The sequence below is a fragment of the Phaethon aethereus genome, assembly GCF_964289735.1.
Source record: "Phaethon aethereus genome assembly, chromosome: 6".
NCBI classification, from domain to species: domain Eukaryota; kingdom Metazoa; phylum Chordata; class Aves; order Phaethontiformes; family Phaethontidae; genus Phaethon; species Phaethon aethereus.
In genome coordinates this window covers 22,180,438-22,196,230 of record NC_138580.1, presented here as the reverse complement: position 1 = coordinate 22,196,230, position 15,793 = coordinate 22,180,438, and the positions used below count along the sequence as shown (strand labels likewise).

At 38.5% G+C, this 15,793-nt stretch overlaps 1 protein-coding gene across 1 annotated transcript; it reads left to right on the top strand.

The window, feature by feature from the left end:
• Positions 1-710: 710 nt before the first annotated feature.
• Positions 711-3,820, top strand: SPC25 (SPC25 component of NDC80 kinetochore complex; the record flags this gene model as incomplete). Its single annotated transcript, XM_082001292.1, has 6 exons — positions 711-922; positions 1,011-1,076; positions 1,886-2,032; positions 2,182-2,286; positions 2,596-2,694; positions 3,696-3,820. The coding sequence occupies exons 1-6, from the start codon at positions 769-771 to the stop codon at positions 3,818-3,820; spliced, it is 696 nt and encodes a 231-aa protein (XP_081857418.1). The 5' UTR covers positions 711-768.
• Positions 3,821-15,793: the final 11,973 nt, after the last annotated feature.

The window sequence follows — 15,793 nt, the reverse complement described above, 5'->3', positions numbered from 1 at the left end:
GCAGCGCCGCCCAGCCCTGCCCATCATGGCGGCGCGCCTCACCCCGAGGGGACCGTTACTGCAGCAACAGCTCCGGCAGCTCCCAGCACGCCCCGCGGCTCCAGTGGCGGCAGAAAGGATGGCTGAGCCAATTAGCAGCGCGCTTGTTGCGAGGCGGGCGAGAGGCGGTGCCCAGTTAGAAAGCAGCCGTTCGGGAGGCGGGAAGGCGCCGGCGGTTTGAAAACTGGTGAGTACTGGCGGCATTGGTCCGTCGCTTCTCGTCCTGTCCCGCTCCCCCAGGTGGGGCTCGGCAGGCACCACCGCACTGGAGTGGCGCTGCGCTGCGAATCGCAGCTGGCTCGCCGGGCCACAGCAGCCCGTCCGCCGCCGTTAACATCCCGTCGGGCGGAGAAGGGGGAAGCCTTCGAAGGTGCGAGCCCCGCCGGAGGACGACGAAGGGGTGGGAGCGCCCCGGCGGCAGTGGGGCGCGGTGCCGCGGAGGGCTGGCGTGACCCTGGGAACGGCTGTCGGTACCGCGGCGGTCCCGAGCGCAGGGCCTCCTCCCGACGCGGGTAACCCGTCGCGGTGGAGTAGCGAAAGAAACGTAGCTCCCACTGTTAGTGCCTGTTGTAGTAACAACAAAAACAACCTGGGGGAAAAGGTTTTAATAACAGGCCAAGGAGATAAAAACAGCCCTGAAGGTTTATCCTGTAATAGCGAGTTGTAACTGCTGCGATTGGTTTGTGTGCCTTGACATTGTTTATTTACTTATGTGTTTGTCGTAGCACTATGGCTAATACAAGGACAGAAGATGAAATAACGCTCTTTGAACGAGAAATGAAAGAGTTTTGGACCAAATTAAAAAGCATTTATGGCACTGAACACATCAATCACACTTTAGCACTGAGAGATTCATGCAAGGAGTCCATAAAAGCACTTTCAGGTAAAACGGCTTTATGTTCCTGTTGCCTCTGCTTTTTCCAATTTATGATCAAACTTCTTCAGATAACAGAACTAACTTTCCATTACAGAGAAATGGTCCAAGAAGCTAAAAGAAGGGGACCTGATGATTGATAAAATTCAGGAATATAGCAACGGTACAGTATGGTGGTGTTTTTTTTTTTTTCTTTGTGTCTAACATTTCTAAAATTGAGTTAATACAGCTGAATAATATGTCTAACTTCCCCTTTTAAGAGGTTAAATAGCAAAGTCAGAATGAAGACAGAATTAAAACCAAACATGTTTGGTTACAGGATGTAAATTGCAAGTCAAAAGTAATTGGTTGGAAAACTTCATTGCTAATGCAAAAACATAAAGATCAGGTAAAAGTTTTCTGTATAATGGTTCTGGTTCTTCAGTATTTAAAACAACAAAGTACCAGAACTTGCTGACTGCAATAGGAAAAGTAAATTAGATTGCTTAGTAAAGTTAGATATTGTGAAGTTACTTATGCCTCTTCCATGTTAGTAATAGAATACAGTCAGACTATCAGTCTGGGATTAACTACACTGAATTTTGTAGTTAAACTTCAGAATATTGGGTAAAAATAATTGCAACTCTAATATCAGTCAGTGTTTCCATTCCTTGCTTTCTGTCAAATTGTCTGGGGACAGGATCTACCACCCACATGCTTTGGAGATGTATACAGTGCTATCACCAGAAATCAATTGCATCTGACTGAAGTATTGGAGGAGCTCCCTACATGATAGCTTCTCTTTTGAATAACTTTCACTTTAAGCTTTTATTTGATGCTCTCAGTATAGTTATGTTGACTTCTCTCTTCAGCTGAAGTAGCATGTATTTCACTAGGTCTTATTGAGTCATCTCAGACTGTACAAACAAGTACTAAACAGCGGGGTCCTAATTAATAAACTATGTATGTTCGTATTTTCTTGTCTTCTTTCAGAGATTCTCCAGCAGAGCCAACGCGTATCAGAAAATGAAGAGCATTTGACAGAAATAAAATCTAACCTAAATCATGAAGAAGATCAAAAGAAGGACTTGACTGACAGCATCCAAGAGCTTAAAGAAGAATTGATGAAGAAAAAGGAAAGTAAGCAAAGGATAAGAAGTAAATATTCTTAATTATAGGAGGAATTGTTTTCAACGCTTGGTCTTGATGAGTTTTTCTACTTGCTCTAGAAATTTTATGTGCTTGTTTTACCTTTACTTTGATATTTATGGCGGCTTTTAAAATTCTAGTAATATCTTCTAAAAACAAAGCCACTAAGGAGAGAGTGGAACGACTATGCAAGTCTAAAGTATTGTTTGAAGAGCGGCTTGGACTGGAGATACGCAGGATTCCCAGTAAGTTTCTGTAGCTTCCACAGTTTCCATGTGCAGTGATGCAACATGGTTAATGTTGGATAGTGTAGTGAAGAACATACTAGCTTAGACACTAAGAACTGTTTCAGCCCAGGCATTACCATTGTCTCTCAAATGGCAAAATATTGTATGGTAAAATGCATTTGTCTTTCCAAGAGACCAGGGTTACTTCATTTGTAAGTGTTCTAAAAATATCAGTTGAAACTGTAGCTTAACGTGATTTTAAGTCATCATTGTGATTCTCCAGCAGAGGTTAATGGTGCTAATTATTTCTATTTGTGTTTGCTTTAGATGAACAATTACAGTTTATATTCAGACACATTGACCACAAAGATCCTGACAAGCCATATGTGTTTACCCTTTCTATAAATGAACAGGGAGACTATGAAGGTATGTAAATTTTGAGTACTTAAGCAAGAGGACAGAATCTGATGCCCCTGTTTGACAAAGGGGAGAGGAGTAAAGTGCAGTTTAGTTGTAACCTTTATCTTTCAATTTCTGAATGAAAAATCTTGCAATGGTAACATAATTTTTTTTAAATTACATTTGTCTTGTTAATTTATATGAAAATACAACTGCTTATCTTCCCTCCATTTGTGGAGTTGCTGTTTACTTTGTATCAAGCAAAGCAGGAGAGAGAATAGATATGCAGAGATAGATGCTTCAGGTTGTAGTTTGTTGCTTCTTCCCTTTATGCTAGAGTGAGTGTTTACGCCAACAGGCATATTTCAACCTGTTTGAGAAGCCTAGAGGGCAGAAAAAAATAGGTTCCCCACTACTGTGGGATACACTTACAGTTGTATGCCATAGCAGAAAAATTAAATCTTGAAATCCAGCATTGCTCTTCTGCAAGGGTGTAGCCTTTTAGATCTTAAAGCTGGTTTTGCCATATGGTTCTTCAGTTAGGAAGAACAGCAGTGGTAATTTGAGTACTGTGCTGAGTAGCTTCTAGACGGATGCTGCTGTTGCTCTGCCATGCCTCTAGGTATGGACTGAACAGATTTCTGACTTTACTAATTCAAATCTAAACTGTGCTGAAGTTAGAAGTTTATAACATGCTGGGCTACATCAGTTTTCAGGCTGCCTGCCTGCAGATCGACAAAAATGTTTAGGAACGTTTTTCAATTTTTGAGCAGGCTATGGACTACTGGGAATTGCTGTAACAATTCAAGCAGGAGCACAGCACGGAGTGGGAGGTCTGGAAGTAAAAAAAAAAATTGCGTGTTCTTGGAGGCTTTGCTGAAAGAAATAGGTTACACAAAAAATAATACTAGGCAAAGCTAAAACATACAAGGATAACAAACTACATTTGTATTTCATAAGCATGGGAAAACACTAATAATGAAATTTTTTATAATAGTCTAATCTTTTGGAAATCTGTGTCATTTTAGTGACTTCCTGTTCTCCTCCTCTGGACTGTATAGCAGAGTTCCAGCTCAAAGTGAGAGAAACTAACAATTTTTCTGCATTTGTTGCCAACATCAGAAAGGCTTTCACTGCTTTATCTTATAAATAGTATGCATAAAACTAGCTTATACCTTTCTTTTTGGACTTTTTTCTTTCCTTCCTGTATTGTGAAAGTATGTATTTATCCCTTTCTTACTCTGATTTTTAAATAAAGAAAAATAATGAAAACAATATTTTAGTCCCCTGTCATTAGAGACATTTTTGGATCATTCTTTGAACAACACTATAGTCAACTACTTCCTTAACTCAATGTCTCCAGGCATGTAAATTTTGATCTAGTAGCAAGTAGTTTAATGATGTAATGATCTCTCTTTAGCTACCCCAGGAAGATATTAAAAATAAAGTATTTCCTGTAATTTATGTCTCTTCCAAAAGCACAGATGTGTATGTAGCTAGAATAGGCCTGAAACCTACCACAATAATGGACTGGAGCTTAGCAATTACTTCAGTTACCTGTGGCACAGGTCACTATCTTAATTTTTACTGTCTTGTACTCTTCAGTGTTACCACGCATTTTCATTCATGTAAATAATTTTTTCTTTTGGTCTATTAAACTGTATATTTTACTGCCTATTTCAGATTCTTGTCTGGATGCCTATTTCTGTTGTTAGTAACAAACCCGTTTGATGTGCGTGCTATTCTTGAATAAAGCTCTTAACAGAAACAAGTCTGAACTTTGTATTGATTTGATCAGGAGACCTGAAACAGAACCCTGCTGTAGCCCAGAGGTTCCTGACTCCCAAAACACCCAGCTGGGCAGAAAAGCTGTCCTGAAACTTGAACCGCAGTGGTGAATGAGTAACATTACCAGCCTTAGTGTTTTACTGAGTGTGTTAAGAACAGACTAGTCATATTTCTTTATTGCATAAGTTGCATGGCAGTGAGAGACTATTTATCGTTGTCATTGGAAATCTTAAGACCTGGCAAAGTCCAAAATATAATGTATTAAAGTATGAAATAGAGTAGTTACAGATAAATATTTTGCAGCTTATGGGGAAGACTATTACTGCCACAGTAATCAGCTTTAATGAAAACTATTCTTTTCCCTATCTTATTTGTAAAGCATTTTCCTTTCCACAAAATGCTTAAATGGACAGCTGCAACAAGGAAAGACAATTCTTCATTTGATACATGGTTCAAATAAAATCTTACTAAATTCAGTCCTGGAAATTTTAGTGAAGTAGAAGACCACTTGAACTGAAAACTAATGATGATCCCTCTCAAAACACATATCTAAGTACATAAAAATACAGTAAAAAAAAAAATCCAACACTTGGAAAACCCTGTGAAAAAGTATTTACAATTCTAGCATTTCCTAAATAATGAAAATAAGCCTTTAAAATATCTTTTTGAAGACTGTTCCAAATTGTTTTTCAGTAAAAAGAAACTTCAGAATATTTTCTGTGAAGTGAAAATTCTTTATTTAAAAATAACTCAACTTACAGGTGCTCTCAAAGCACCTCACCTTCCATGTTAGAAAGCCCATGCCTTCTGACTTCTCACTAACAACAGCATTGCGCCTGTATCCAAAATGACTGTATTCATTTTTAAGCATACTCCTGCCCTTCTCCACAGGTCTGTGCCAAGCAACTCTTTAATTGCTCTGGAAAGAATGAACTTCAGGATGTTCAACCAAATATTTTACAGCTGTTGTATGGAAACAAAAAGACAGGCAGTACGCAGCCACCTCATTTCCATGTTTTCACATAGAGCTGTTGATTCATTATGGGTGTACATATTGCTCAGATGGACTCTACAGCATATCTGATTTGATCATCACAGGAGAAAAAAATTGAAACACGCCCTGAGTAACAAAGAAAGAAATATGCTCAGACTTACTGCTATTTTCTTTTCATGTTCATCCCAGGCATGAGTTTATTGCTTCTAACAAAATTACTTTGCCAAGATAGCTATGCACAGAACATAAAATATATGACAACCACTGGACTGGAATTTACATTCCTAGGAATTATTTGCTAGAAAAGATGATGTGCTTGGTTGTAAATGTTCTGTGCATATGCCTAAAGCAAGAAGTAAAGTTTGAAATGTTTACTGCATGTAATTTAAACCATTACAGCTCCTTTTGGAGTTTGAATAATGAACCTGTTCATATATTTGCCAAGGCAAATCAGATGCAGATCTTATTTCCTCTAAAACAAAGCCAGGCATTCCAAAAGCAGGTAAAAGCTATGGAAGTGTATACAATAGATTTGTTTCTTTGCTGATTTTAAAATATGAAGTAAAACTGGCTTGTGACATCCCTAGAACAGCCTTAATGCACTTAGTGCTTACAGAATTTCACACACCTGTGATGTATGGCAATTTGGAATTTTCCATTTGTTATGAAGCTGCACAATACAGTGATATCCAATAATAGTAAGGACAACTAGGATAATACTATACATTGACCCAACAGATACAATTATTGGGACCTCAGTGTACTAGATAGCATACAAATACAGACTGAAATGCCCCAAAGGGAAAGCTCTGGAGCTCAAAAGGAATGTGCAGCTGAGGGACTATGACACACAATCAACCAGCCCCCTCCAGTTGGTGCTAGTGCTCTGTTAGCAGGATCAGGTTTATCTTAAGGCAGACATAGATTTTAGTGAAGGTCAGTAAAGGCTTTATTCATAAATCAGCTTGTCCAATCCTAAATGTTGCATTCCCTTTCAAACTGCTGACCTGTACTTAGCTACCAAGGGCCAAGCCTGAAATCCACGGGCCATCAACTAATGCTGACCATACAGAAAACTGCTGATGTACTAGTGCTCAGCACCTTATCAAATTTATCTCATAATATAATGTAAAAATCGGAAAAAAGGTGTTGAATTTATTAGATACTGGAAATACACTGTTGGGAAGACAAAATAATATTACACATTAATAACATACGCACTACAATGCATTTAATCATAATTGTTTGTATGCTAGCTGAAGGACAGATCTGAGAAGAAGCTAAATTACTGTAAGAGTCCTTCTGGCTAACAGAATATTTTGATTACACACCTACTCAACCAGGAATTGAGGTGGTTAAGCTGACTTTGTTGACATTTTTCATAAACCCTCCTGGATGTTGCTAGACATATTTTAAAAAGCAAACAAACAAGTATTGGCTACACTTGTGAAAATTAAGAAAGACATAGAAGTTATGCTGTGCTTCTGTCATATTCCAATTGTGTTCTATTACTTACTGTCTTCTCTAATGGTTCAATAAACTTTGTGCATTCATTCAGTACCTTGACATTGTCTAAATTAGTCCTGTCACTGTAATACTCTAAAATCACTGTGAACTCATTTGTGAGCGATTTATAACTTTTTTAAAGCCTTGCCGAGCCCGATATAACAAACATATGCACCCATAAATCACCTAGTCTCACAGGCAGATTACAGTACATTTTTAACTGTATGAATAAACCATACTAAATAATTATGGTAATACTCTTACCTTTTTGAAGGCAATAGTTGCAATCCAATTACATAAGGCTTTACTGCTGAATAGGCTTGTATGCCTGAAAGGTTGGGGGGAATGGCTCTGACTGCCAGACAGTGAGACTCCATTCTTTTTGGCTTTCTTATTATCTCTAATCACTCTAACAATTATACACAAAGAACCCTTTAGAATCTTGAGCTTATAAACAAGTTGTTCCAGCAGAAGCAGAGGTAATGAAACCGGATTTCCTATAGATCTGTGGTTTATGTCCTTAAAGGGTGCCATTCTCTTCACTGCAACATACCAACTCTCTTTTACAGTCTCCCTCGTGGGTGAGGGCCAGCACCCCTCCTGAGTTATGCTAGTTTAGCCTCTGCCTGGCTGCCGCTAAAGCCGCAGGACAGCGGTTGCGCTCTGCTTACCCTTCCTTCGGTGTGGAGCACCGACTTGTGGTTCTCTCCTTTCCCTGGTTGCTGATTTTTAGTACCCTGTCAGAACAGTGATAGCTGCCACACGATCTCCTTTTCAAATTTGGGCTAATCGAGCAATGGGTTCAAAAGTTGTCAGGGAGACCGACTATGCTAAAAATAGTGTTTAATCATGGAAGTGTGTAGTGGTTTTTTTATATGACCCTATATCTATTTTAAATTGGCTATGCACTGAACTGATGAATTGAAAGAAGATGCAATTAGTGTTAATTTGAATTCCTTCCCCTTCAGTCACAGCATGGTGAACAATGCTAACGGCAATTGACCCACCTGTTTTGTGACTGTTTGATGGGTAACTCTCTACATGAAAACATGCTCTTCAACTGACTTCCCTCAATGAATTCTTTTGCACTGGCTACTGGATCATGGGCTCAGTTTTTCACTATCCAGTATCTTCTGCACCAGAGCTTCAGCTGGAATAACTGGCTTGGCAGAGAAACAGGTCTGTTGAATGAATACTAGCTATACATCATTATTGTTTTGATGTAGATGCATGCTACACTTATTTTACACTGATGGCAATTATCTTTAAGGATTCCAGGCATTTAAGAGCAGACTGCATAGATTAAATTTTTAGCTAAGTGAGGAGTAGGTAGTGGAGTTGCCTCGTGGGTGGCGTACTAGCTGTTTTAAGTTCAAGCACAATACACTCGAGTAAATGCCTACCTCGTAGGTTAAAAATAAAAACAGGCAAACAACGAATACTTAACTTTCCAGATGAAGCCAACAAGAGATAAACTTGCTTGCTTAACTCCATGTCTGACATAGGCCCATTAATGGAAAGACAATGCAGCAAATTGGTAATTGTATTCTTTTAACATTAGTATCAGCATGACTTACTGGCCTGTATTTTCCTATACTTGGCACAAAGGCAAACAAGCCATCTTATAAAATCTTGTTTCTAAAGGAAAGAGGGAAAACCTCTTCTGACGTACAATCCCCAACCCTGTCATCTGCAATCTGCAGGAATTAGCTGTCATTTTATGCTCCAGCCTTCTCTAAGGTTAGTCTGTAATTCTGACAGTCTGCTTGGGACTGGGTTACAGTAGAGGCCACCTTTATGATAAGTGCTCTGCTAATAGCATCGCAATGCATCAAAATACCAAATTTATAGTCAATGTCCATGCAATTTACATGAGAAAGCCGGCTTACTCTCCTCAGCTGCTCCTGCTGAAGTTTCCCCTCAACTACCATTTCTCGGCTGTATTGTTTTGTGCAAAACAAGCATTAAAAACTTGCATCCAATCTTGTTTTTGATTGTGCATTAATCCTATCCAGATGGCATCTGACATCACTGTTAGCAATACATTTTTCATCTTCCAAATAATAGTTAAAATTTTATAGTAGTTACACCTGTCAAATCTTACAGATGAGTTCTTACATAAGAATTCTCCCATGTCAAACAGCTCAGTTTGTGCTGGATGCTTGGACTAGTTGCAAGAGTAGCACAGACCATCATAGCTTAACTATGAGCAATCTCAATGGTTCACATGCTCTTTATCTGACAAAATTGATTTCTTTGAAAACATGGATTCAATTAGTGGGAAATTGCTACATAGAAAGGGGAGCAGCTATTTAAAGAACTTCATGTGAAGAGGAAGTTGTTCCTAGTCTGGATGGCAGTCCCAGCTGCTTTTTACATACAGGGGGTACCACAACTCAGGTCATCACTTCCTCAATGTTGCTGAAGTACCAGATGTTGGACCTACATTTTAAGTGATCTAGACTACTAATGTGCAAATCCTTTTCCAGAGCTGGCATATGGATTAGGTTGTCCCATAAAGTAACAGCTATGGGCACTGGTTGCACTTGGAGATTGTTCAGTGAGAAACTGCATACAAAAATAAGATACAGTAACATCTAAATGCTTGGGCTGAATTAAGTTTAAATAAAAATTAGATGAGAGACATCACAACTATAACTGTAAAATAACAAGCCTTTCATGTAGGAAGCAGCTAGTTCAAAGATAGCTTAGGAGTGCAACAGTAATTAAAGTAACTACTACTGGGAGTTAAAAGGGGAGGTTATCTTTAAAGCAAGCCCAGAGACAGGACAGAAAGTTGCTACTTAGATTAATGAAGGAGGGAGCCGATGCAATTTTAATTAGGGAAGGATCACATTCCACCTCTGAATTTCAGGATTATTTTTTCATGTGGGGAGATTGCAAAACGTTGCCTAAATATGGCAAGAAATGCTACTGTCATGCAGTTGTATGGGAGCCTTGCTCAGTCCTATTTTGGAATGAGTAAAAAATAAGCTGCACAGTATTTTATAGGGAGAAGACCTTACAGTTGTGACTCTAAAAAATACCAGAGGTACAATGGTGTTTTTCAGATGTTTAAGAGAGGATATTAATTTGGGAATGTAAATATATGTTGCCAGCAAGTAGCTTTAGAAAGTATGTTATCTTTTCATCTAATTAGTGAACTATAGCACTAATATTACAAGTTGGTCATGCTGCTCTTACACATTTAAACTACAATACTCAACTATCTTGTAATACTTGATTTTATATTGCATTTTCCAGAGACTAAAAGCTAACAGTTCTGTGTCCCATATAAACAATTACACTTGAAAATCAGTACTTCACAAACACTTAAGTGTTGCATACAAACCTGCATTTAAGCAATCCCCCTACAAAAACCACCAAAGGTTTGCAGACTCAGGAGTGAAGATGACAGGTACAAAACACTTTCCTCAAGCATGTTTCATCCTATAGCTATAAAGCCACATCTATGGTACACGTTGGAAGGTGTGTGAGCCTTACCCTTTTTCCCTGCTCCACTGCATGGTGGAGGGGCCTCCTGTGGGCACTGTTGTCTTCTACTGGCAGAGCTCTGCAGAACTAGGTCTGGCACGGCACATGCCTTAGGTACACCATAACTGCCTAGTTAATACATAGTGATTGTTTTATTAATTTGCCTTGCACAAATGGGTTTTGGATTATTGGAATTCACTTTTCACAGGGCTGCGACCTCTGGATTTTACGGCCCAGGGAGCAATCACTGGTGCAGTCTAGATGTGCAAGTTCACCCAGCATGGATCCCCACTTCATACCTACTACACATACCACTAATTCATTTGATATCTCTTACACTTTTTAATATTGTGTTCACATATTAAAATTCCCCAGCATGGGAACTCTATGGAAACCCCTCCACACAAGCTCCTGGCCTCTGTCCATCACAGCATGATGAGCTACCGCATCACACAGCGATTTGCCCATCTGGCACAGTTCCACTCACCTTCTGTATCACAGGAGACTGTGTCACAACCTTTTAGCTCTCCTAAAGCAGCACAGACTTCCTGTCTTCTTCTTCTGAGAACCACTGTGTTGCTTGTACAGAAGGACCTTTCCAGGCTTAAAGGCAATATATCAAAAAATTCTTCCTCTTTTTTACATTATCCTGAACCATCTTCTGTATACAGTGGCTCTCCCTTGTGCTACATATGTTGAGGGGTATATGTGCAATAGGAAGCAAAAGACATTAGACAAGCAACTGGACAAATTCCCACATAATTAAATCTCTTCATAAATCTCTCCAATAAACAAGACTTTAAATGCCATACTAAATGCACTACAAGATTCTCTCTATTTATTATCATGGAGACATATTAACAACTACACTAATTAGTTCTTTAAACACAATGCAAAGTCCCAGGTTTACTTCTCTTCTGGAGGCAAAACTTCAACTAATGTGTTGAGATTCCTGTATAACTGGTATTTGTGTTATAAGAACTGTTGCCTCAGTTTTCTGCTGAAGTTTTCATGCATCCCATTTAGAATGACTTCCTCATCATCTTTTAATGCTGTATCAGAGCCTGCCTGACAAAGGTACTTTGTCGGCTTTACTTTGATGAGTGTGAGAGAGCAATTCCAGCTCAGTTCATTGCTACACACAGATAGCTCCATGTTTAAAAAAAAAGACGACACATCATTACCCCACTTCCTTTTAGCAGTACTGAAAAAACATACGAACCCTGCCATAAATAAGCAAGCAGATTTGGTCTACGGTAATGGTAGAGGTCTGAAAGATGCAGCTTCCTCAGCAAAATCAAGAGCTGCAGCTTTTTCTCAGGAGAACCGCTGTAAAACAGTGTCTCTCTTCTCTCACTTCTGGAAGTGGTTAGTAGGTGGTGCTTTGCTGACTGACAGTCTAGCTCAAAAGATCTGAGTGAATATCTACTTTTAAGAAACTCTGACCACCTGGACTGAAAAAAGACAGCTTTTCCAAAGTGGTTCCAGCTGGACATTCAGAAATTATTAACATGCAAAATTTTACTTTTGAAATCTTAGCAAAATGGTCTTTTTAAAATAAAAATATTTTAATTTGTATAGAGAGAACTTGTCGTTCTAATACTTACTGTTACAAACAGTTTCATATAAAAAAATAACATAAAATACTGCAGTGATGATCTCAGCAAAGACATACTTGGATCTGCTCTAAAAATGCTGGAGTCTGCAGTGTGGATAACAATCCTTGAGCTAAAACAAAGGAAAACATTGTTTGCATTTCGTAGAAAAGAGAAGAAAATAGACACTACATTCCTAATACTTATGTTTATTATGAAAGTGTCTCCAAATTGAAATAGCCCACAATACTGATTGGTTCCAGAGATTTTATGAGGAGTAATTATTTTCCATATTAAAAAAACCAAAACAAAACCATCCAAGTTAAACATGAAATAATTCCCAAAGTTCTACACAACAGCTATACATTAAAGGACTTCTAGCTAGCACATCACTGTGTCTGGGGCAGTGGAGTTCCTACACATCACTGCATTTCTGAAAGAGTTGCTCAAGCACAAGATTGTCATGAAAACACAACTGAAATAGTGTTATCTGCCTCACCCGAATTTGCAACAGGCAGTCAACATGCACAGTATGGTATGAGAACTCGTGTATGAAAGTTAAACCCCTGGACTGCAAGAAGCTGAAGCTCAACAGAAGACAGAAAATGTGTTTTGGTGCACAGATCATTTTAGGTCACGTAAGACAATAATTTTGGTCTTTTGTCTGACACATGTGATCATTGACATGGCTCTAAAACATCATTTCATAGTATTTCCTCCTGTTTTTTTAACTGAAAGCAATTTCAAAGACTGAGAAATCTGTACAGACACACTCAAACACTGTGTTTTCATTGCAACTCCAATCAGAAATCTTTACAATTTAAAAGCTATACACATACCCAAACTTCCACTAGTGCTTTTTAAAAATAAAAGAAAAAAACAATAAGGTTGTCTTATTGAAGTTCCCATTAGGTTCCTGTTCCAAATCAAAATCAGTAAAAAAAAAAACCAAAAACAAAAAACCAAAAAAACCAAACTGGTTTTGCTTTACGGTTTAAAGGCAACTGTAGTTTGCAGAACACTGAAGCTAAGCCTAATAGGGTCTACATTACAGGAAGGGTGAAAAGTATTCGATAGCTCCTCTCATACAAATGTCACAAGAAGTAGACAGTAGAAGACATACAAAAATGAACTGTAGCAAAGAGATTGAAAAAATACCAAAGCATCAACTGTAGAAAAACAATGGTAGTCCATATTTCTCTGAGAATACAGAAGGCTGCAGTAATGAGAAGATGAATGAAACAGGCATTGGGCTTCCTGCTAGAGTACTCTCCGTAAAACACGCATGGTGTCTATATCAGACCATGTTGATCATCACTGACATTTGCTGCAAAGTAACGGCTTTCACGACCATGTCCCGTTCAGAACCAGAAAGTGGTTTTCACTCGAAACAGATACAGATTTAAGACAACAATCACTTCACTGTAGGCAAAGCTTTCAGTGCATGTACTTGGGTCTCAGAAAAAGGATTTGGCATTCACAATCACACAGAACCGTCACAGGCTGAGACAAGAGCATACAAAGCTGTGATACCTGTTCCAATTCTGCTGGAATCATTAAATAATAACACATAGAAAAAACTACAAAATGGCAACAAGGAAACAGCATGGGACACTTTGGTATTTTAGAACTATCACTATTTAACATTAAACAAGATCCAAAAGACTCCAACATCCTCCCTTGTTGTTTGATCAGATATTTCTACCATTTTCTGCAATGTTTGTTTTTATTTTTTTATGACCCTCCATATGTTTATTTCAGTACAAACTATGCCAATATGGGAAACAGTAAACAAAGGGAGACCTGAATCTTATTTTACTATATTCTGGGCTGGCTAGGGAGAGAAGACAAATTCTTACTATTTACTGACAAACTCTACATATCATTTCCTTATTTTTCTACTTCAATATCTTTACCACTGTGTGGTGTACTGTACTATAAAAAGGGAGCACAGAAGTTGAAGACATATAGGTTATAGAGTACAAACCCTCATTTCTAAAATGACTAAAATGGCAATTCTACAAAAGGTACGAATATACATAACCTTTTAAGATCTCACATTTACCATGAGCCATGCGAATCATTTCAATCAATTTTCTGGAATATGTGTGGTTACCCTCTAAATACTTGATGGCCTCCAAAAGCACCTTCCAAAGCTCTTTGTCAGAGAAGCAAATTCAAATGAAAAAGGAAATAGTTGCCTGAAATTCTCTCTGCAGAGTGGAAGATGAAGCCAAAGTTTTGACATCCATTGGTTAAAGCAATGAATCAAAGCACACTGCCACATATGATCACTAAAACACTTGGTCCTTCCCAACACAGACAGAAAAAATTGTGTGAATTTTTAATTTCCATTAAAAAAATGTACCTTGAAAGTTTAGTGTTGTTCAGCAAAGTTTAGTGAAGTTCTCAATGCTTCCTTACTCGTATCCCATTTCGGCAAATGTGTCATTTGCATCTCTTATCTCACCTATTTTCCAGACATACCTGTATTAAGTTTATTCTAGCTGCTAAGAACAGACTGCAAAAAGCCAGGTTTATAGGAGATAAGTAAGTCACTGAGAGTCAGCTGAACCATGGTAACTATGTACATGCTTTAGGGCATCATAGATGCAACTGAATTTAAACCTCAAAGGAAGAGTTTCAATCCAATTTGCATTATGTAACAGTGAAGGTACAACTAAGAGCACACGTAGCCAGCGATGGTAAATCATCTCAAGGGTTGTAGCCTTGACTGTACATTTGAATCAACACTATAGAGCACAGCTGGGGGAGGACCAACAGGGACCAAAGGTCTCCTGCCTCTCGCACAGGGATTGTTATTCTGCTCTCTGCCCTGGCATCAACAATGTTACAGTATTATTGTATGTTATCTACCTTGTGTACGTTGGTAGTTCACAGCAACATTCTGTCCCCACGTAAGACAAATATTTTGCCAGATTGCCATTTTTGTAACCATCTTTGCAGAAGGGAAACGGTCCAGTGGAGGTAGTAACCAACACCATGAAAGAGGTGTGTTTAAACTGATATTCTCAATTACCGTCTGAGCAGGGCAGCTTTCAGAAATTATAACATTCAATTCATTCAATATATGCCATGATGTTTTGGTTTTTTTTTTTAAATCTTGGTATCATCTTGACAGTAGTTATTAAACAACCGCCACTTCAAATACTGTGGATGGGATACTTTCTATTGCAATCGGTATAACCTGCCCTGCAGATAACTGTCTGAAATCAGAGGCACAGGAGACAGGTGAGAAAAATTAGAGGCAGAGAAACTTTTGGGAGAGAAGGAGATTTAAATAAGGCTCCCTTGCTCCCTCAGATAAACTCACAGGCATATAAGCTATGCAGCTGCTGAATTACAAGGTTACCTGGCTTTTTCAAAAGATGCTCTGTTGATAGTAAAACTGACAGATCTTCTTCTATGATTTACAATTTTTCAGTTTTCTTACCTTTATTGTCTACTAAGTGGAGGTACTATTTTCATTCATGCCTTTTTGCCCTTACTTTTAGCACATTTTTTTCTAACACACAAGGTTCCCTATGGATAATAAAGGTTTCAGAAGTTTTCAGGAGTGACCAGTAAAATAGGACAAATCCATTTTTCCAAAGAAGAAGTGGCAACACAACTTTCTTCAATGGAGTCTGTATAAAAGAGAGCCTTTAAACATGTTTTATGGCATTGGAAACTATCTATATTTTGCTATTTGCATAGGTGGAAGGAGTCAGAAAGATTTCCTGGCTTA